The sequence below is a fragment of the Cryptomeria japonica genome, chromosome 11 (assembly GCF_030272615.1).
Source record: "Cryptomeria japonica chromosome 11, Sugi_1.0, whole genome shotgun sequence".
NCBI classification, from domain to species: domain Eukaryota; kingdom Viridiplantae; phylum Streptophyta; class Pinopsida; order Cupressales; family Cupressaceae; genus Cryptomeria; species Cryptomeria japonica.
In genome coordinates, this window is record NC_081415.1 from 83,228,689 (window position 1) to 83,251,878 (window position 23,190).

General features: G+C 34.7%; 2 protein-coding genes across 2 annotated transcripts; both read left to right on the forward strand.

The window, feature by feature from the left end:
* Positions 1-13,974: 13,974 nt before the first annotated feature.
* On the forward strand, positions 13,975-16,251 carry LOC131079331 (xanthotoxin 5-hydroxylase CYP82C4). The gene is made up of 2 exons (XM_058017243.2): positions 13,975-14,980; positions 15,252-16,251. Exons 1-2 carry the CDS (start codon positions 14,063-14,065, stop codon positions 15,885-15,887), a joined length of 1,554 nt encoding a protein of 517 aa, XP_057873226.2. The 5' UTR covers positions 13,975-14,062; the 3' UTR covers positions 15,888-16,251.
* A 3,651-nt stretch (positions 16,252-19,902) lies between these two features.
* LOC131079330 (xanthotoxin 5-hydroxylase CYP82C4) lies at positions 19,903-22,304 on the forward strand. The gene is made up of 2 exons (XM_058017242.2): positions 19,903-20,886; positions 21,629-22,304. The coding sequence occupies exons 1-2, from the start codon at positions 19,960-19,962 to the stop codon at positions 22,262-22,264; spliced, it is 1,563 nt and encodes a 520-aa protein (XP_057873225.2). The 5' UTR covers positions 19,903-19,959; the 3' UTR covers positions 22,265-22,304.
* The last annotated feature ends 886 nt before the right edge of the window (positions 22,305-23,190 follow it).

The following is a 23,190-nucleotide window of genomic DNA, read 5'->3' on the forward strand; positions in this document are numbered from 1 at the left end:
ATCATCATCAGGTATAATCACTGGTTCAGTTTTTGTGTTTACCAGTTAATCATCTAACAGTTGATCTCCCATCACAATGTCATTAGGCTCAAGATCAGTAGGTTTAACACCTACTGGAAAATCTTCACCCTTAAACTTTTTAGGTTCATCTTCCTCGTCATATTCCTCTTCAGTAGGAATTAGACCCAATAACTTCTTCAAGATTTGCTCAGTCTCCTTATGGACTAATTGGATTTCTCCGATCAATTATCTAGTCAACCTCTTTTTTGACCTAAAAGATGATTTTACCTAAGCTAAAATATCATCAATTTCCTCCTTAGTTGCTTCAAGTTGCAAGTTTTAAAGAACAAATTCAATATACTCCTTATCTTTTCTCATGGCAGCTTGTCATCTAGCATCAATTTTATTGTACAAAGAATTAGAAATTTTCCCATGCAATTCAATTAGGTCTTTACTATATTTATTCATTATGTAAACAACTGCATATTCTATTTGCCTTTTTTCATTCTCACCAAGATTATCATACAATTTATTCACTCCCTTAAGAACACCATAATCCTAAATACTTCTTAATAGTTTATCAAGAGAAGTAGATTTATTTACCAGTTTCTTCATAGATTTGACAGTGGAGGTTCCAACAACCTTAGATTTCTTACCGCTGGCCCTTAGGGCTTTCTTCTCTTTCTCAGATTCAGTGTCTTCATCATCTGTATCTACTGGTGTTGGTTTATGTGCTTGTTGCTTCTTTCTTTTACTAGTTTTAACCGATGTAACAAGTGGATCAACAATCTTTTCCTTCTTCTAGAACTGAATCTTTGAAGGTTTTTCTTTCTTTGTTTGTGTCAGTTTGTCTTTCTTGGCTTCAGTTGGTTTATATTTCTTTGTTTCTTTCTCTTTACCAGCTCTTGTCTGTACACCGGTGGGAGTATCAGTTGGAGCACTTGATGTTCCAGCCTATTGAGCATCATGCTTTGCACTAGCTTTGGCAATCTATTCCTTTCCGAGTCCTTCTTGCTCGGAAGAGGCTTCAACTTCCTTTCTAACTTTCTTAGCTATTACTAGTTTTTGGAGTTCAAAATGTACTTGAAGGGATTTCTCCTTGTAAGTACCAAACCTCTCTGTTGTGGTATCAACCCATTGGTCAAGCAAATGATCAACATATGCAATTAACAATTATTTATCAACTTAATACCCCATTGGCATAACCCAAGTAGTCTGGGGGTCTACAAATTCCATCATGCAAGTGTTTGTCTCCACCATAAAGCAACTTTTGTTTTCATACCGGTTAACTACCTCTGTCGGTATCCTTTCTCTTGCATACATTTTCTTCTAAAAATCCTTAAAGTATCCCCATGCAATCTTATCAAAGTCATCACCAAGAATCCTAATGATATTCTTCATTTGCATCAAAGCAGGTGTGCCTCAAATCCATTGAATATCACCAATACCAAGAAAGGAATTTCAAAAATAAAAGAATAGACTGAGAATGAGCTGACCAAATTTGAACCTCAACATTTTGTCCTTCTCAATAGCCTCCAAGTTCAGCATCAATTGACTCCTGAATGCTTCAGAAAGATCATAATCGATATTTTATTTAATCATCTGATAAGCAGTATGAATGACAATTGTCAGTACACTCTTCATCTTGCTTGAATAGTATATCTGGTAACCAATCACCATTGAAGCATATTTCACTGTCCAACCATTCATATTGTTCACCATCATTTCTTTGCCATCCCCAAGGATCTTGTTAACTTTTCTACATCATTCTTTAGAATGGATCTAAGTAAGGGGACCTCACCGATGGCACAAAGTCTGATGACTACATGAATGGCTTCCTTAAAAATTTTATGTGGTCAATCGAGCCACATAAACTGATCATTTATCCTACTAAGCACATATCTAACATGTTCATCTACAAAATCATCAATGAAATTAAGTGCATGATGAAACCCTTTATCGATAACTCTCTTGTATTGTTCCTTCAAAATGTAATTCTCATTACATAGTGCTCTATATTGATCAAAAATACAAGTCATACCCATATCTTCCATTTTGCAATGGTAAAATGACCTAACATATTCAACATGTAATACAATGTAATGAATTTCGGATAGGGCTCTGATGAGATCAGTTTCTTTAGATTTAAACGGGTGCCTTTTGAATTCAGGTCATGGTCTATTGGTAACATCAAGTAGATGTGGTGTATCCATTTTCAACAAATCAAACTTCAAAAATAGATAACAAGATTCCCTGGTAAATACCTTTTCCTCTTCTGTACTAGGGTTTCAGACACCAACAAAGCTCTCTAAACTGATTACCGATTACAAATCGCACTAGATCGCTTTGAATTTCTATCAAATAGGTTAGATGCTGCAAACACAAGTTCTGATATTCTCTATTCTCTCTCCAAATGCTCTTATGAATGCAATGTGACAAATAATATTCAAAAAGTTTCTTTTATTTGCCCATTATTTACCACATTAAATGCTACTACTGGCAAAACCCTAAAACTTCAAATAATATATTGATATATTTACTGGTTGCCAAACATACATTATTTCTACCTATTTTTCAAGGAAGTAGTGAGATTGCATGGATTACCTAAGAGCATAGTTTCAGACAGAGACACTAAGTTTGTTGGCTATTTTTGGAGAACACTTTGGAAGAAGATGAAGATAGATTTGAAGTTCAATTCTACTTTTCATCCACAGACTGATGGACAGATAGAAGTAGTTAACCAGAGCTTAGTAAATTTGTTGAGATGTTTAATAGGAGATAAAACTGGAAGTTGGGATTTGATCCTTGCTCAATCAGAGTTTTCTTACAACAATTTAGTGAATAGGAGTACCGGTAGAACACCTTTTGAGATTGTTACTGGAGTGCATCCTAGAGGTATATTAGAATTAAGCGATATTAACTATGAAGACCATAGAAGTTCAAAAACATAAGACTTTGTAGATCACATGCAACCTTGCATATTTAGGCTAAGCAACATTTATAGGACATGAACAACAAGTATAAGGAGAAGGCAGATGAGAAGAGGAGACATAAGGAATTCGAAGTTGTCAATGAAGTGATGGTATATCTGAGAAAAGAGAGATTCTTGGTTGGAACTTATAACAAATTATAGATGAATAAGTTTGGACCTTGTAGGATTTTGAGGAAGTTCAATTCTGGAAATGCATATGAAGTGGAGTTACTAGATAGTCTATGTATTTCACATGTGTTTAACATTGCAGATCTTCATGAGTATCATGAACCAAAATTCAGTGAGGACAGTATTGCAGACTTGGAGAAACAGTTGCTCCAGAAGGAACCAGATCAGATTGAAGACATTTTGGACAGTAGGATTGGGCATATTACTTAGAACAGTCAGTATAAGGAGTATCTTGTGAAGTGGAAGGATAGACCAATTGAAGATTCATCTTGGATTTCTTAGGAAGAGGTAGACCGCCTTGGTTTTCCTCTAGCTCCAGCAAAGTGAGAGGCTCACTTTTTCATTAACCCTGGATGTCTAATGCAAGAGCATCCCTGGTTCATGGCAATCTTGCATCAACCAAAAACATTTTCTTTCTGTTTTTCTTTTTGTCTGCAGTTTCATCTTTTCTTTCTGTGTGTGCTGATTTTGGCTCAGTGGATCCTATGGAGTTGGATTCTACTTGAAGAATTGATCATATTTCTTATTTCTAGACCGCATCACATTTGGATCATTTTCTAGCAAGATATCGCTATCGGTTTCCTTGATAGTTTCATGTTACCAGTCGACAATTTCTTGTTACTAGTTGCCTAGACCTATTTTGGTGATCTATCGGAACCCCTTCTGAAGCTTGTGGAGCCTTGGGCATTGATTCTTATTTTCCTTGGCATGTGGCTGACCTTTTCCCGCAATCTACGTTTTATCATTTGGATTTTTTGGAGGAATCTCTTGGTGGAGGCCGACCTTGTTAATTTTACATGTTAGGTCTTGTTCTTCGGGTTTTGATCTATTTTTGGACCAATTGGATCCTTTGGATTGTATATATAATTGTAATTGCACATTAGAATGTAATCAATGGAAGAATAAAGTGGCGAGACTATGCATAGAAGATAGATCTTAAGATTCAAGGTCCTGGTTGTGGCATATTATATATGTTCTACTAGGCCTATGAGTTGGTTTTTGTAACCTAAATGTTTACGAGTTGGTTGTAATCAATTTTCATGAGATAAAAGAATTTGTTCTACATTTCCTCCATCATATCTTTGTGTTTACTCTTGTTGATGGGTCTAGATTGATCTCTTTGAGGTCCCTCCTCACTGGTGACTACTTCACATTGTACACTTTCGTTGCAAGAGGATAAGACTAGCCATCAAATCTAATGTTAGGATAAGATGCCATATCCAAACTCATGACGAATAAGGAAACATGCTTCCAAACTGAAGAACAAAAATAGGAGCCACTTGAGAGAGATAATATGTTGGAAATTAGGATTTAGCAATTAGGAAATTAGGAAACTAGAAAGTGATGAAATTAGACTTTAGGAAATTAGTAAAATAGGTGAATTAATTAATAAATTTTCATTCATTAATTAATTCACAAAAGATGGGGAATTAATTTTCCAATATTTAATTGTGACAAGAAGACTTAGGATAAATGAATAAATTATTTAACCTAGAGAGAAAATGACAAATAGGATTAAATGATTAAATCACAGAACCCTAGGAGATGAATTAGAAATGCAAGGACGATAATTAGGTCATGAAATAAGATAATTGATAAAGGATCGATCTTGATTGATAAAGATCAATGATAAATTGATCATCATCGACAAGGATGAAATTGATAGATGTCAATTGATGAGGACCAATGACTAATCGATCCAAATTGATGAGAAATGATGATTGATTGAGATCAATGACAAATTTCTCAAAGATTAACAAAACATTGACTTGATGAAGTTCAAATGACCAAAGACCAATGACAAATCGATCACAAATTGATAAGAGATTGATAAATTGATGATTGATCAGGACAAAACCCCAATTCAACATTGAAAAAGGTTGACGATGTCCAATTGACATGATAATATTGATAATAATCAAAGATTGCAATTGATAATGATAATGTTGGAAAGACCTAATTGAAAATGCGACAAACACAAGAAACACAGAAGAATGACAAAAATGTCAACAAATAATAATTATCAAGTGCATGACATAGAAGAAATGTTAATAGGATGTGAAAACCCTAAAATAGGGTCACATAGACATGTTAAAGTATGACACCGCAAGCGTTGACCATTTTAAGATGCCTACAATTTTAAGTGTGGATGAAGCTTTTAAATAAAGTGTTAATATAAACTAGAAACTCCAACAAGTGGAAGAGCTAAAATATCGAACAAGTCATCAAAAATCTCTACAAAATAACAATGCATGGACAACTATTCCCTCCTTCACAATGAAGGAATGAGCCCTATTTATAGAGGAAATGGGCAAATGAAGGGTTGAGATTGAGTTGATTGAGGAAGGGTTAGGATTGCGTAAGGAAGGGTTGATCCTCAATCCATGTGCTCCCCTTCATGCAAATCCCATGTTGACAAGTGTCAACAATGGAAGGCTTGAGTAGAGAGGGACAAAGCATTAAATGACTGAAGAGACATGATGGTTACCATGGGTGGTTAGGTTAATGGATAAAGCTTTTATCCAAGAGATAAATGAATGTGCAAGGGTTAAAGTGTTAGATTGTTCAAATCCTTTAAGGCTTGAAGGGACTCGAGGGTTACCATGGATGGCTAGGTTAAGAGATTAGCCTTTAACAAAGGATTGGGGGAATGTGGGAGGGTCAAAGGTGGATTAGATTGGTCAAAGGCCCATGTGGTTTAGCTTGTGGAAGGGAGAAGGCCTTTAATGCTTTGTAAGAGCCTTTGATATTTTGAGAAGTGACTATTCACTAATCTGTTAGTTTAGGAATGTGCAAACACTTAGAGGGTTATTAGGCTAATAATAGGGGTTTAGACATGATTAGAAGAAGGGTTAATGTGCAACTTGCATTTTCTAGAGAGTGCAAGTGGATCAGAGATTTAGGAATTTATTTATTTAAATGCGAAGGATAATATTTTAGGGATTTAAGTAAATATTAATTTATTTATATGTGAGAGGGGGATTTAGTTAAACAAATATATGCTTTATTTATTTAATTAATTGTCAGAACATGGTTTAATGATTTAAATAAAATAAATTGAATAATTTATTTAATTAATAGAAAAAAGGATTAGGGTGAATTAATTAAATATTAATTTAATTAATAGAAGAACGTAGTCTAAATAATCAAATAAATAGTAAGTATTCATTTAATTAAGTAGACAGATTTGGATCTACAAACTCTTTATGAGAAAACAATTTGCAATTACATATCATTGTTTCCCCGTTGTTGATATTACCTTTTATTCCATTAAAAATCTTTAGTGTAAATAATTTCACTCCTGAATGAAAAACCACAACCTAATGAAAAATTGTTTTTTCACATTTCATACTTACTTAAGTGGAAACTATTACCCACTCTCTAAATAACTATTTTACCATTAAATGAAGCAGTCATCTTAAAGGATACCTTTTACTCCTCTTTAAAAAGAAATTATTTCACTCTAAACAGAATCATTCAGACTGCACTTATTACCTTCACCTAAAATTGTTCATTATGCCCATTGATCTCTTCTATTGGTCTATATATGAAACCATTTCAACATTATGATTCCATATCAAAATAATTTCTATCTTTTTATTATTAATCTCTCATGTACTTTCAAGTGGATTTCCAATTTTATCCACCTTTGTAATTTATGCTGTTGAAAATTCCTTATGTTAATAGCCCTCCAAAATAAACTCTATGAGTCCTCTTTATGCAAATAAGTTCCAAACAATATTTCATCACTAGTCAGATCATCACTAATGTCAAAAAGTGTGACTCCAAAATGTAATATTTGTTTTAAAATATTTGAGAGCATACCCCACATTTATGGCATTTCACGAGACCATATTTCTTTAAGGAACACCATCAATTAGTTTTTATGTCTCCACATTTTACGTACATATCTACCAGGCCACTTGCAACTACATCATCTGATTAAAATCCTTTACGATTGGTGGATGTCCATACACTATTAAAAGCTTCCATATCAATACGCTTTTTGATGGCTTCAATTCATGCAACTGGCATTTGTTAAAATGTACCTTTGCTCAAAGGTGCATACCTTTGAGAAAAGATGCCTTCAAACAGAGCTCTTTGGGTAGGACTATCCACCCTACCTTTTTTATATTTCCTTATAATTTTCACTTTCAAATATTAGGTTGAAGGCCCAAATGGAATCAACCTGAAAAACCAACTTGTAGGATCGTAGTCCTGAAAACAAACTTCCCAACAAGTATAATTTTGATATATTTTAGTTCCTGATTAGGTTAAATAGGTTTTGAGGGGACCAAAAACCCCTTACAATATAGGTTTTGAAGGGACTTGAAACCATTTACAAGTAGATTTTACAAGGATCTAGAACACACAAACAAAATACTACCTATATATTTACAAAGATAAACAACAACCCAAAAATAGTAAATTAGACAAAAAACAACTTAAAAAAAATCTGCCCAAGAATAGGGTCGAAGCCACCAAATAACTTAAGATCATATGAATCATGATTATGGGGTTTGAGAAGGCTCCCATGACTTTACAAAATTATGTAATGAGTAAAATTAAATGTAGCCCACAATCAACAAGACAAAAGAAACATCTTGCAAAAACAAAGACATGTTGAAGCCCCCAGCCACCAAAGAAAGGCTTTGAAAAGGCTCCCTTAACCTTATGAAGCATGTCCCTAAAAATAACATCATCTTCAAATTCCTTTGTGCAAGAACCACGGCTAAGAAACACCTTCAACATCCACCACAATAGGAAAATAAGAGTATAACAAAAAATAAGGGCAACCAAGGCCCCCTTAGAGTGTCTCTTGTCATTTCCCAGAAACCAAGTCTCCAACTCCAAAGAAGACAAATTCACCTTAATAAGAAGGTCAAGCAGAAAATGAGCATGTAGAAGTTGAAAAACACCACACCCCATTACCATCTCTTTCATCTCAAAAGGAGGAATGACAAGATAGGAGCCAAAAAGGGTAGAAAGAGCCCCCAAAAGGCACAATAACACTAGAGCACCAAGAAACTCCAACCAAAAACACACTACCAGAATGTACCCTTAGAAATTAGCAGCAACAAACTAGCCAACACGGGGCAAGGGGAAGCTAACATAATGAAATCCCTCATGGAAATAAAAAACAACTCCCTAACATCAATAGAGGGCCAACAAAAGCAAAGACCACACCCACAAGGGGTTTCCCACACAAAAAAGAGAGAAACTATATATAAAAAATAAACCCAATCAAGCTCCTTCCAATAAAACCACTACAACTCCCAAGAAAAAAATAGGAGGGACCGCGAACCACAAAACACCTCGCCAAAAAAGAGATATTGGTTTTATTATGATGATTTTGTATATTTTATTGATTAAAGGTTTTTCACCAAACATTAGGCGCTTTGTTTTACAGACGCAAAAAAATAGTAAATTATTGAAAACAATTTTTAAAAATATCTATGTATTGGGAATTGATTTCCTTGTTCCAACAATTTTTTTTTTAAATTTTGATGCATACAAAACAAGTTATGCACGATGTCATACACCTATGTCTAAAATACAATTGATTTGACTTCAAAACTTAATTAAAAAACTATTCAGCAAAATACTACAAAACCAAATGCAAGCATCAGATATTGGTGTTACAAATATATATTCAATAATTTAAAATTTAATCCTTTATAGAAGAAAAGCTATAGTGACATCATAAACCTTACTTTTTAAAAATGTTGTTTACTATAAAAATAAGTTATTAAAAGTTACATAAATTAATTACAATTTAAGTCCAATTTTTTTAATGTACACTTAGAATCTATTGACAAAATCTCACAAATCACTAGTTCACACCATCTTCAAATTTCTAATAGTTTAAAATGTTGATTTTAATATCAAGTCTAGCCAACAAGTGGGAACAATTATTGTAGAATAACTCAAAGCTAGGAAGAATGGAAACATTGATCTTTCTAACTTGCACTTGCAAATAGATGGCCACAACTGGCAAGATAAAAGGAAAGAGGCTCGAATGCATCTTCAAAACCCATTACGAGTCAATCCTTCACGAGAAAACACCTTTTACTTTGATCAAAACCTTAAAATTCAATTAATGCTATTCAAACAAGAATCAAAGATAATAAGCAGCCATACAAGATGTCCTAATTTGTAGTTAAGTACATATGCTTATGTAACCTTATGATGCAATGAACACTCTATATTGCTAATAATAATAATAATAATCAAATTCTTGTCACTATTTTATACAAATTTATAGTCCTATTCTAAATAAATGATTATTTTCAAATATCCTATGCAATCTATGAAGGTCTAGTCTATATAGGCTCTTTGGATTTTCTTGAACTATTTTTAATTAATATATATTTTGTAATTCTTTATTTTTCTTATTAAATAAATATTTAACATTTTTAAACATATAAAATTATAGACTTATTATATTTAGGATATAAATTTATATATTTGATTAGTATTCATCAATTCTCTTAAATAAACTTATCTTTTAAAAATCAACAAAAGAAAGATGCAAACACATAAAGCAAATATCCACAAAACCATAACACCGGGATTTTTACGTGGAAACCTAGTTAAGGGAAAAAAAACGATAGGGATGAGACCCATAATATCAGTATACTCTGCAGAAGTATAGAAACATTACATAAGGGGAATGCACATGCATTCAAGCACACTGCCTAAAGCTCATTGCTCAATTTACAAAAAGGGTTGCAACCCTCAGAAGGCTCACTACCTTACAAAAATGATTACAAAGGATAATCGGAATGTTTGAACTGATAAACATCTGCAAATTCCAAAATACAGTTCTGGTTAATAACAAAGCACATTGCTCTGCTACACTACTCTCTTTTGTTGTTTTGCTATATTCCAGAGCACAAATCCTTTACTTGTGCACATGAAACTGCACATAATCGCTCACAAATACTTTCCACACAACCATCGATATCAAAAATTTCAATATCAATCGCTCTTAAATATCCGCAACATGAAACTAGGTCTTCTACATGTCAACCGAAAAATGCATCACACACAAATGAAATGTGTTCTCCAAGTCAGTTAAATCTGAACCAAAGAGAATTGTCCACATGCTTCCCATATGTCGGCTTACCATCCTTGAACACAAAAGAAACCACCAAAATCGATCCACATAATCCGCACAATGATTATTCATAGAAGACTACTGATGAACATTGTTCTATCCAAAAAATTGTACACTGGACTTTCTAACTTACTCAAGAAGCATTACCGAAGGCCACAAACCTGGAATAAGGTAAATAGCACTTCCATAAAGATTCCCACTGACCTGTAACACATAATATTCAATAGAAGTGAAATGCCAACCAAAATATTCCATACTATCGCATGTCCTGTTCTATCTCACCAAACCTCACCAAAACTCAATCTACCTTCTAGTATGAACAAATCATGAACTGCAGATGGGATCTCTGACCGATTTCCATCAATGATAACATCTGATCATCTATGCAGTATCTCTTGCCAACAAAAAATAGATAATTTAACAATAATACTAAACATTATTTCCAATTTCATTGATCTTGGAAACAACTTTCAACGGCTCCCCCACCCCCACTAGTTTGAACTCTTCCCTCTCCTCCTCGCCTGCTCTTTTGCCTCCTACCTCGTCTGCTATAGTGGGATATTTCTTCTCGTCTAGGGATCCCACTTTGGTAGCTCTCCTAGCGCTACTATGAGACTTGTGAACCCCATGGGCTTGATGACCTGAGGTCGTGGTGCGACGATTTCTCTTGGTAAAAACACTACAAATACTACTCCTCCCGCGAGGAAACATAGCTTCGCTCATGTGGCTCGATCTGTGGTTGCCTCCTCCACTAGTGTTTGTCCTCTCCTCTATGCCAAGACATCTCCCATGATTATCTGTGGGCGGGATGTGGTGGATAACATTGGATTTTATCAGCGCTACACACTGGTGTGCCATTTTTCTGGGTTCTTGCCATCTCTACTAGATCTTCATCATTGGGTAAGTGACTCTTGGAAACCCTTGATTGCTTACAACATTAAATTTTTTCCTTGTGCTACAGGATTCTCCATTGCTTCCATCACTTCCTCGGAGGATAGGGATTTGATTTTGGGTAAGGTGTGGGCCTGGGATGCTCACCCTCTCTTGATTAAACCCTAGACTACTACTTTCAACCCTCTCACCAAACCACTAAATTTGTGTCCAGTTTGGGTCCACCTTTCGAACCTCTCACTTTATTTTTGGGAGCAATCGTGCTATGAGGCTATTGGTAACTACATTGGTCACTTCCTGATGGTGGGCATGGACACCTCCTCTATGTGTCACTCCACTTTTGCTCGTATATTAGTTGACATTGATGTTGCTTCACCACTCCTTGGTGATGTGGTCCTCATGGTTGGGGACCAACCATGGACACAACCACTCAATTTCAAGGGCCTCCCCTTTCGTTATCGAAAATGCTTTGCCACTAGCCACCTGACCTTGTACTGCTCGTTTTCTCATCGATGAGGGGTTCCCACCTTGTAGAAAGATGCTACTCTTGATCATTTAATGGTCTACACTTCAGAGGGACTTTCAGACGATTTGGGTGCTGCCCAACTTGATTTGCACTCTAACCCCTTGTTCCTGGATGCTACTGTTGTTACTACTTTGGTCCAATCTTTTGCGATCCCCTTGCAGTCTATTGGTCTGCTTCTGGTCCACCTTTTTTCAACTCCCTACCGAATGATTTATAGTTAGTGGACCCTAATGACTCTATTGCTTAGACAGTGGTTCATTGACGACGAAAGGGGAAATCCTCTCTCCCCCCCACCTCTTTCCCCTTATTGGGGCTGAATGTCTATGTTCGCCCTTGATTGGGGCTAAGTTTGTAATAGTTTTGCAAACTTTCTTCACTTGCCTGGTTTGTTTGAATTTTTGGTTTTTAGATAGTCTGAAACTATGTAAAGGGTCGATGCCCTAGTTACCACTTTTTTTTAATAAAAAAACAATAATACTAATTCATGGTCACCATTTTATATAAATTTATAGTTCTAAAAATCTCTGTGATAGTTAAACTAAAAGAGGAGTAAAAATTTATTCGATCAAAGAAAGAAATACAAAGCAAGAAGGACCAAACACCCAACAAAGAAAAAATTACAAAACTCTATCAGTATCCACTAAATGGTCCAACAAATGAGACATATCCGGAGATAATTGCCCTTTATCTACAATATTCCAGCCCTACCCACGATCAAAAGCCCACTTGACTAAACAATCAGCAACTCTATTCCATTCCTTAGGAATGTGATTAAAAGAAGCAGATTCCATAGAATTGCACACCCAAAGAATCTACCTAACCACCAAAGCCAAGTGTCAATTAACCTCGTCTAATTGTCGCTCATTCAACAAAGTCACTACCACCTGAGAATCAGATTCACAAATAATCCGTTTCCAGCCAAGAGCACAACTATGCTCCACCGCATACAAAATGGTAATCGCCTCCATTAAATTATTGGTATGAGAACCCTTATAAGTTGAGAAAATAAGTTGGATATATCCAAAACTATCACGACCAACTCCACCAATACCAGCATGCCCATGATTCCCCCAAGATGAGCCATTAGTGTTTAGTTTCAAAACTCGAGGGGAAGAGGATCAATGACCCTCCCTGTTAATCTTCCACAGAGGGTGACGATATCTATTTCTTATTATCCGCCAAGCATATATCAACATCCCTAGGATCCACATTCCTATCAAATCACACTTAACCATAACAGTCTCACGAATAGAATGAATGATTCACCATGGCAAATGTTGAACAACCATCCTAACATCATGAGAAATCCAACGATTTCTTTCCAGCCAAATATGCTAAATAATGAAAGAGTGCCCGGTAGCCCAAACAACATGGAGAAATCGTATAAAAATCCACTATAATTTGTAACTTTTTTTATATTTTTAATCAGATGCTGTTTTATATTACATTCGAAACAGAGAGATCATACACTATAAGTACAACAGCTCAGCATTCCCTTTATCACAACCGTTCCTTCCAAAACAAACCACGGACTTGGGCCCCAGATAGCATACTAACTAGATAGTTCTTTAGCATCCAAAATCTCATGGTGAAACAAGTTTTGCACGCAATCTTGCATGATCTTTTAACGGCTCTGCAAACGTGAACATATGACAAAAATCTTGCAATAATGTAATCCCAGTTTGGACTTTTTCAGTGCTTACCTTGATGCATTTACACGCGTACCCATAAGCCAGCATCCCTATAATATGTGGCACACTCTGGCCATTACAAATCAGAGCCCATCTTTACTGTGTAAGTTTGAACATGCAAATCAATGTGTAATTTCACTCCTCCTTTATCTCAATACTTACTTGATCTATACAACTCCTCCCACTATGCGACAGATTTGGTGGGTACATGGGAGTGATCAAGTAGTACCAAACCATTCACAAAATTAGATTTGTTGAATTCTAATGGAGTGTTGCTTTGAAGTTGGCAGTGTACACAGAAATTTCTGAAAAAGATACATATGGAGGTGACTTCTTTAAAAAGACTGTGTATGGAAATAAGTTATTCTTCTTTCTCGATCAATCTTGACACGTTGACTTACCTTTTTATATACTTTTCAAACATGAATATAATATTAAATAACAGGAGACGTGGTTGTATGTGCAGGTTTAGCTAGCTTTGTTTGACTTGGATACAAGTACCTTATCAAGTCACGGTAACACGTATCTATCTCAGGCCTTTAACATTGTTCACACTCTTGCCTCCATGCCTCGACTCTGTTCACACTTCTTGATTTTATCCAGTTATCTAGCCAAAGATTTAGTATATATCAGTATATTCATCATAGTTTTCATCAAGCAAAGATATTTAAGCAATGGTAGAAGTCATGGCCATAACAATTTCTATGATGTCTATGATTTCTATAACAGTTTTTCTTGTGGCAACAATTCTACTAAAGCACAATGGAAAATATAGGAGCCATCTTCCTCCAGGCCCCAGAGCTTTTCCTGTTATTGGTCACTTTCATCTTCTCATGGATAAAACCAAGCCAATTCATCATATTCTAAGTTCGCTATCAACACTCTATGGACCTATTATGCATCTTAAATTTGGTAGCTGCCCTGTTTTAGTGATAAGTTCTTCAGATTTAGCCAAAGAATCTTTCACAGTAAATGATAAGGCATTTGCATCTCGTCCTCGGCCTGCACAAGGTCAGCATTTGGGATACAATTATTCTATGCTGGGTTGGGCTCCTTATGGCCCCTACTGGAGAAATGCTAGGAAAATATGTGTACTTGAGCTCCTATCTTCCAAAAGAATTCAGTCATTCGGACCCAAGAGAATGCAAGAAATTAAGAATACAGTAAATTCTTTGTTTCAGCAGACACAGTTCCAGAGTATTGTTAACATGAGAAGTGTTCTTTCAAAATTAACTTTTAAAGTTCTGATGACTATGATTATAGATGAGAGGTATTTTGGAGAGGAATCAGGGATTTCGGTAGATTCAGTCACACATCTGATTGAAGAATCCTTTATGCTTCATGGAGTACTTGATATTGGGGATTATATTCCCTGGTTCAAGTGGTTTGATTTGCAAGGGTATGTGAAGGCTATGAAGAAGGTAAATGAGAAATTAGATTCGTATATGCAGAGGATAGTGGAGAAGCACAGGGAGAACAGATTGAAAGATGGGGGAGAGATGGAAGACTTTGTTGATGTGCTGATCTCTCAGGCAGAAGAGAACGGTGACGCAATTCCTGATAAAGATGCATTTATTAAGGCAACTGCTATTGTAAGTGCTTTTGACCATGACAGTTTTTTGATATGTTTGGTTTATAAATTCTTGTGTATATGGTGGAAATATTACTAAGTACTAGGGCAGTCTGAAGACTCAGTTATTGAGTTAGTCAACAAGCTAATTGCAAGAAATGTGACATGGGGTTTGTGTTTCATATTTCCTGGTAGACATATGAATAGGTCATTTAGAATAGAGAGAAATTTTTTGTGCTTAATTTGTCTTATTTTTTCTCTTTTTCTTGCTATTAATATACCTGCCATTGTAGGTTATGTTTAGTGCAGGGTCTGATACATCTTCAGTTGCCCTGGAGTGGGCATTGTCATTGTTATTACAACATCCAGATGTAATGAGGAAGGCACAAGAGGAACTTGATTCTAAAGTTGGACGGAACAGAATGGTGGAGGAGTCAGATATACCGCAGTTAACATACCTGCAGGCAATAGTGAAAGAGACTATGCGCCTTCATCCACCGGGGCCTTTGCTAATACCCCACAAATCTATTGAGGCTTGCACAGTGGGCGGCTATCATATTCCTGCAGGAACAATGCTGATGGTAAATGCATGGGTAATTCATAGGGACCCAAAACTGTGGAATAAACCACTAGATTTCATACCAGAGCGTTTTATGGAGAAAGGGATAGAGATGGACAACATACAAATGAAAGGGAATGAGTTTGAGATGCTTCCATTTGGGGCAGGGAGAAGAGGATGTCCTGGTACTACTTTGGCAATGTGCGTGGTGCAAACAACTCTTGCAATTTTGTTGCAGAGCTTTGATTGGTTTGTTCCAGATGGAAGAGTTCTTGACATGAGTGAAGGAGTTGGCTTGACAACGCCAAGAGCAGTGCCTTTGGAGGTTTTCATCAAGCCTCGTCTTTCCCATCATCTGTACCAGAAATAAGCCTAGAATTGAACAGTTGAACGTCTCTGTATTTTTTTTTTCATTATCTTTTGTTTGATAAATATAGACCATATTAGTACAAATGAAAGCACAAATAATTTATCTTCTTCAGCGTAATGCTAAGGATTATTAAATTATTTGAATGTTTTAGATCTAGAAGATATCCAGAGGAAAATGTGTTCTGATATTTTTCTAAAGGAACTCTGGAGCGGCTTTTGAAGCTGGTCTTATCATATTATTGACATGCAATGTCATCACACAGGGTGCATATCATGATATCCGCCCCTTTTTGGGGATTTTTCATCAACCCTGTATAAAAATATTTAAATATTTATAGTTTAAGGAAGTGTGTTTTTATTGTTTATATATTTTGTTGGAACAAATTTTAATTATACAATTGTGTTTGCAGTATTAAAAACATTATTAAAAACATTATTTGTATTACATATTTGATCATATTTAATTGAATTTTTTTTTAATGACAATTTTAATTTTCAAGATTTAGAAGTTGATGATTCTCTATATTTGTACATAATGATCTTGGGAAAAGCTTCTTGATTATTCTTTTATTTCATTCTTACACATTGGAAAAAGAAGTTAATGGATTTTTATCATTATTCTTTTAAGTTATTTCATGGAGATCATAAAATATAAATATAAATAACAAATATTTTTTTTGTTCCACATTAGAAAAGCATTCATATGTTCTACAACCATATAAGGAATTAATGTATGATGTATTAAAAAAACTGTTTTTGATGTCATATTAGAAATTGTAACAACAAGTACTAGAGTTAAATACTAAGCCTCTTCACATAGAACTGTGAGTTCCCTTTTGTTTATCTCATTCACTTATTGTTTGAACTCAAATCATTTCAATTTATCCTTAGAATTCAACATACCCAAAAGACAAATATATATATATACAATTTTTTTACTATAGTTTAAAATAATTTCTTTATGACACCTTGGGCATCCACCTAGGAGGATAGTTATGGTGTCAAGAATGGCAATGTAAAAACAACATATTTTTTTGTGGGCATTTCTATTTGCAGTTCATCTTTAAATATTGAAAAATAAAATAATAAAAATAAGAAAATCAACAGCTTGGTGGGTTGGCACAGCAAATTGAAAAAGGATAAAGGATATTATGTAGATTGCAAAAACAACAAACATAATAAAAATAAAAAAACAGATAAATGGATAATGTTTCAAGATTTTTTTATTTTGGTATCTTATATGAATCAAATTTTTGAGGAATTGGTTGTAGCAGACAAGTAGTTGGAACAAAAGCAACAAATCATAGATGGGGTTTAATTTTTTTTCAATCCTGAAGTTTGATACAAATCGTAATTTGTGAGAAATAATTGCACCATTCAATTAGTTGGAGCTTGCTAGCAATGAGTACAAATAGAGTAGCAGCAACTCCATTTTATTTGAATAATTTGAAATTGAAGATAATTATTGATGCATAAAGAGATATTAAAAATAAAATGTGCATCTGTATAAGATGCATAAATTGATACTAAAAATAATGTGTAGATGTAAGTGACTATATATTGAATATGGATGAGGTGAATAAGCAATAATCTAAAACTGATGGTTAATGAAATATCCAATGCCCTATAATATATATTATTAGAAAAGGTCAACTTTAATTGATGGTAAATGAATATTTCAATTTATTTTTGCATAGGCCGTTATAAAAACTATTCTCAAGAGAGTTACCCATTGAAATTCTTTAACTAATAAATCAAAAGTATTTTTGATGATTATTGATTTGTTAAGGGTAGATAAAGGAGCAAGATGTACTAGTGGTTGTTTTGTAGATAAAAGATTAATAATCTTTTTCCCTCTTCTTTTTTCTTCAAAAGCAATTCTCTTCTAATTTTTTAAATAAAAGATATAAACCATTCAAAAAAGGAGGAGAAAGTTTGGATGAGATCCTTATGCTTGATGAAAAAGTTTTCATCCAACAACTTCAAAAGGCAACACTAGAAAGATATCATTATTTCTATCCTCTAGCATACTTATATTTAAAAATATATATAAATCATGTTGAGAAATATCAATTTTGAAAAATATTTAACATTCATAAATATTTAATATTGTCAATAATATATGAAAAATAAAGCAATTGAAATAAAATTCTAATAATTCCTCTCCCAACCTCTTGGAAACATAAATTTAAGATTGTCCAAGAACAAGACAAGATAAAACATTATCAAAGACCACCCAACCACTTCCACCCGCCTTGCTAGAACCTTCAAAATGGACCAAACAGAATAAATAAATATAAAATAATAAAAAAAATAATTGATAGAAATTTAAAAACATGAAAGAAACCTAAAGACTATTATTATTGAGAAAAAGATTCTAATTGATCATGAGATCCCTTGCTCTTTCAAAATAAATCCAGAAACCATAAAACCCCAAAACTCATACTTTAATTTCAATTAACTAAACAATTATGTAAGGTTGATATAAAACCACCATCAAAACTAATAAAAAAAATTAACAATTAAACATCAAAGTTCATCCTATTTTCTCTAATATAAAGCTCAATATTAAAACAATAAAAAACCTTTAGTAGATATTATGTTACAATTTATACACACCCTACTCATATTGCTCCAACATTTCCTTTGTAGGCATATAATACATAACAAAGAGGCTATGGTGGGTGAACTAAATTGCCATCCCAAAAATTATTTTGCAAGGTGTCCAGAGTTTCAATGCTGCATCTTGTATTTTATACAAGGGCATTAGAAAGCCCACGAATATTTTGTATGGGGTAAGGGTGTCCATCAAAGCATTAAGGATAGAGGAATTTTGTCAGATGTTTTAGCTTCAGCTGCCAAGTAGCCGTGGTGAAGTAAAAAGTGGAAACATAAACAATGCACATGATCTGTTTGACAAAATGCCTAAACAATATAGACATACACAGGGCACGTGAACTGTTCGATAAAATGTCCTTTGCAAGATCTAAAAATATAGAAAAAGGACAGGAACTGTTTGACGAAATGCCACAAAGAGTGTTGTCTAATGCAATGCAATTTTTTTCATGTAGATTGGTTTTTCATAATGCTTGATCATCCAAGAAAGTTGTTTGACATTTTCCTCAAATAATTAAATAATCATGGTCTCAGAATATACACCTATGAATATACATAATTTATTCACAAATTTGTACTAATTTATTGCTTGCAGAAATTAACAATCATATATTTTGTATTGCTTCACCAGAAAGCTAGAAAAATCCCAAGTAATGGACAAGTTATGTTACACATATCTTAAAAAAAAAAGATCTGCTTCATCAGTATGAGAAACCTATCCACAGAATATCATGAATTAATTAATCCTCATGAAGTTCAATACAACGAAATTCAAAAAGTAAAGAATCTTAACAGACGATGAGATGAAGGAAGGATGACAATAAAAAACTTAAATTTGCGAAAAGTAAAGAATATTCTGCCCTGGACGGTGTGTCAGCCGCGAAGTTGTAGAATTGTTATTCAAATGGAAATGGTGTGCTCCATGTGATGAGTGGGAAACTGATCCACTGGATAAATGTATAAAATCCTCCTTTTCTCAGTACTTTTGATCTGTACAATAACTCCCACTATGCAGAAGTTTTGGTGGGTGCATGGGAGTTATCAAGTAGTAGTTGGTTTCTACACTTTATGATTGATAACACATTAAATTAATAATGGGTGCTGCTTTGAAGTTGGCCGGGTATACATAAATTTCTTTAAAAAGATAAGTTATTCTTTCTCTTTCAATCTTGACAGGTTGAATTGACTTTTTATATACTTTTCAAACATAATATAATATTTATATTTCTATTATTAAAACCTCAAGAGGCGTGGTTGCATGTGCAGGTATAGCTGGCTTTATTAGACTTGGATACAAGTGCGTTGTCAAGTCACACCAACACGTATCTATCTCATGCCTTTAGCATTCTTCACACTCTGTTCACACTTCTTTCATGATTTTATCCAGTTCTGTAGTCCAATATTTTGTATATATAGGTATAATCATCATCACTTTCATAAGCAAAGAGATTTAAGCAATGGTACAAGTCATGGACACAACTATTTCTATGATGTCTGTTATCCTGGTAGGAGCTGCCACAGTTTTTCTTGTGGCAACAATTCTACTAAAACACAATGGAAAATATAGGAGCCATCTTCCTCCAGGCCCCAGAGCTATTCCTGTTATTGGCCACTTTCATCTTCTCATGGATAAAACCAAGCCAATTCATCAGATTCGAAGTTCATTGTCAACACAGTATGGAGCTATTATGCATCTCAAATTTGGTAGCTGCCCTGTTTTAGTGATAAGTTCTTCAGATCTAGCCAAAGAATCTTTCACAGTAAATGATAAGGCTTTTGCATCTCGCCCTCGGCCTGCACAAGGTCAGCATTTGGGCTACAATTATTCTATGCTAGGTTGGGCTCCTTATGGCCCCTACTGGAGAAATGCTAGGAAAATATGCGTACTTGAGCTCCTGTCTTCCAAAAGAATCCAATCATTCGGAACCAAGAGAATGCAAGAAATTAAGAAAACAGTAAATTCTTTGTTTCAGCAGACACAGTTGCAGAGTATTGTTAACATGAGAAGTGTTCTTTCAAAATTGACTTTTAAAGTTCTGATGACTATGATTATAGGTGAGAGGTATTTTGGAGAGGAATCAGGGATTTCGGTAGATTCAGTCACACATCTGATTGAAGAATCATTTATGCTTCATGGAGTACTTGATATTGGGGATTATATTCCCTGGTTGAAGTGGTTTGATTTGCAAGGGTATGTGAAGGCTATGAAGGAGACAAATAAGAAATTAGATTTGTATATGCAGAGGATTGTGGAGGAGCACAGGGAGAAAAGATTAAAAGATGGGGGAGAGATGGAAGACTTTGTTGATGTGCTGATCTCTCAGGCAGAAGAGAACGGTGAGGCAATTCCTGATAAAGATGCATTTATTAAGGCAACTGCTATCGTAAGTGCTTTTGACCATGACAGTTTTTTTATAGTTTGGTTTATAAATTCTTCTGTATATACTATATGGTGGAGATACTAGTAAGTAGTAGGACAGTCTCGAGACTCAGCTATTGAATTCATATTAGGACTCACAGAGGGTGCTCCTATTTACACATAAATACATTTCTGTGCTCAAACATCTGGAATTCTATTCCTTATGTTTTTGTTGTCATCTGGATTTTAGAAATTAAACTGAATTTTCAATCATTTATTTCTAAAAATTTTCATAGATCACTTAAGAGTCAAGTTTAGGACTTCTCATTTGTTGCTGGTGCACCACTGAGCTAACGATTCTTTTGGTGACCAATCCATCTTTGGTTAGAGTAGGGTTTATTTTCCTCCACTCTGTTGAGTCACATTACAGATTGCAGGTACGCGAAGATCCTAGTTTGGTCTGGCTTTGCTGATCTAGACTCAGATACCATGTTAAACTTTCCATAAACCAGCTACGAATCAAACCTAGAACTTCTCATTTCCTAGTAGGATGCTCAACCACTGAGCTACTGATCTACTAACCCTCTTAATAACTGATCCATCTTTTATTTTCCTATATTTTCCAACATAAGTAGAATTGTGTCCGAAATAGAAACTTGCCAATTCACCTATCTAAAACAGAGAAACTTGACTATAAAACTTGAAATTTAGCAATGCAGGTTATTAATATTTCTTTTTCTTTGTTATTAATGTTTCTAGCATTGCAGGTTCTTTTTAGTGCAGGGTCTGATACATCTTCAGTTTCTCTGGAGTGGGCATTGTCATTGTTATTACAACATCCAGATGTAATGAGGAAGGCACAAGAGGAGCTCGATTCTAAAGTTGGACGGAACAGAATGGTGGAGGAGTCAGATATACCCCAGTTAACATACCTACAAGCAATAGTGAAAGAGACTATGCGCCTTCATCCACCAGCACCTATGTTAATGCCCCACAAATCTATTGAGGCTTGCACTGTGGGCGGCTATCATATTCCTGCAGGAACAATGCTGATGGTAAATGCATGGGTAATTCATAGGGACCCAAAACTGTGGAATAAACCACTGGATTTCATACCAGAGCGTTTTATGGAGAAAGGGATAGAGATGGACAACATACAAATGAAAGGGAATGAGTTTGAGATGCTTCCATTTGGGGCAGGGAGAAGAGGATGTCCTGGTACTACTTTGGCAATGTGCATGGTGCAAACAACTCTTGCAATTTTGTTGCAGAGCTTTGATTGGTTTGTTCCAGATGGAAGAGTTCTTGACATGAGTGAAGGAGTTGGCTTGACAACACCAAGGGCAGTGCCTTTGGAGGTTTTCGTCAAGCCTCGTCTTTCCCATCACCTGTACCAGAAATAAGTCTAGAATTGAACAGTTGAACTTCTCTGTTTTTTTTTCATTATCTTTTGTTTGATAAATATAGACCATATTAGTATAAATGAAAGAACAAATAATTTATCTTCTTCAGTTTAATGGTAAGGATTATTAAATTCCTTCAATGCTTTAGATTTAGAAGATATCCAGAGGAAAATGTGTTCTGATATTTTTCTGAAGGAACTCTGGAGAGGCTTTTGAAGCTGGTATAGTTTAGGAAAACGTGTTACCTTTTTTTATTAAACAAGAGTAAAGTTATACTGACTATGAGCTGTGCATAGGTAGCTAAAAGAAATATAAGAAAAATTATTCTTTGATATTATAATGATGATACAAATTGCTCAAGTCAAAAATTACAATAGTCAATACTTGAGTCATAGTCTTTTCAACAACAATCAAATTACTATAGAGACCCAAAAAAATCTTTTTTACAATCAAATTACTATAGAGACCCAAAAAAATCTTTTTTCCAATTCAACTCATGATGAAAATACCCCAAAGAATTTAAAGACAACATTCCATTATTTTTAAGATAAATTCAAGAAAATGTATTTCATATTTAGTTTACATATTCCCTTTACACAAGCAATCAGCTTTGGATTAGCTGATTTCCATATTTTGTAAAAAAAATTTCAGGCTATCACTTGTATTTCCACATCAGCTTTGGATTAGCTGATTTCCATATTTTGTAAAAATTTTCAGGCTATCACTATAGCCTTTCCACATCAGCTTTTGATTTCCATATCTGTGCACTCATTTTGATCCACATTTTTTATTTCCATATTTATGCACTCATTTTGATCCTCGTCCCTCGTCCCTAGTCCGGGTAGGTGGGGTCCCTCCCCCCCACTTCTTCCTGGGGTGGGGGATCCCGGCGGGAGACGTTTCTTCTCTCTCCTGCCAGGGTCGGG

Bases quoted from the DNA above. Each gene is read 5' to 3' on its own strand.
- LOC131079331 (XM_058017243.2), top strand. From the start codon at position 14,063: ATGGTAGAAGTCATGGCCATAACAATTTCTATGATGTCTATGATTTCT. The intron at 14,981-15,251 runs GTAAGTGCTTTT...CTGCCATTGTAG, and splicing joins TTATTAAGGCAACTGCTATT to GTTATGTTTAGTGCAGGGTC.
- LOC131079330 (XM_058017242.2), top strand. From the start codon at position 19,960: ATGGTACAAGTCATGGACACAACTATTTCTATGATGTCTGTTATCCTG. The intron at 20,887-21,628 runs GTAAGTGCTTTT...CTAGCATTGCAG, and splicing joins TTATTAAGGCAACTGCTATC to GTTCTTTTTAGTGCAGGGTC.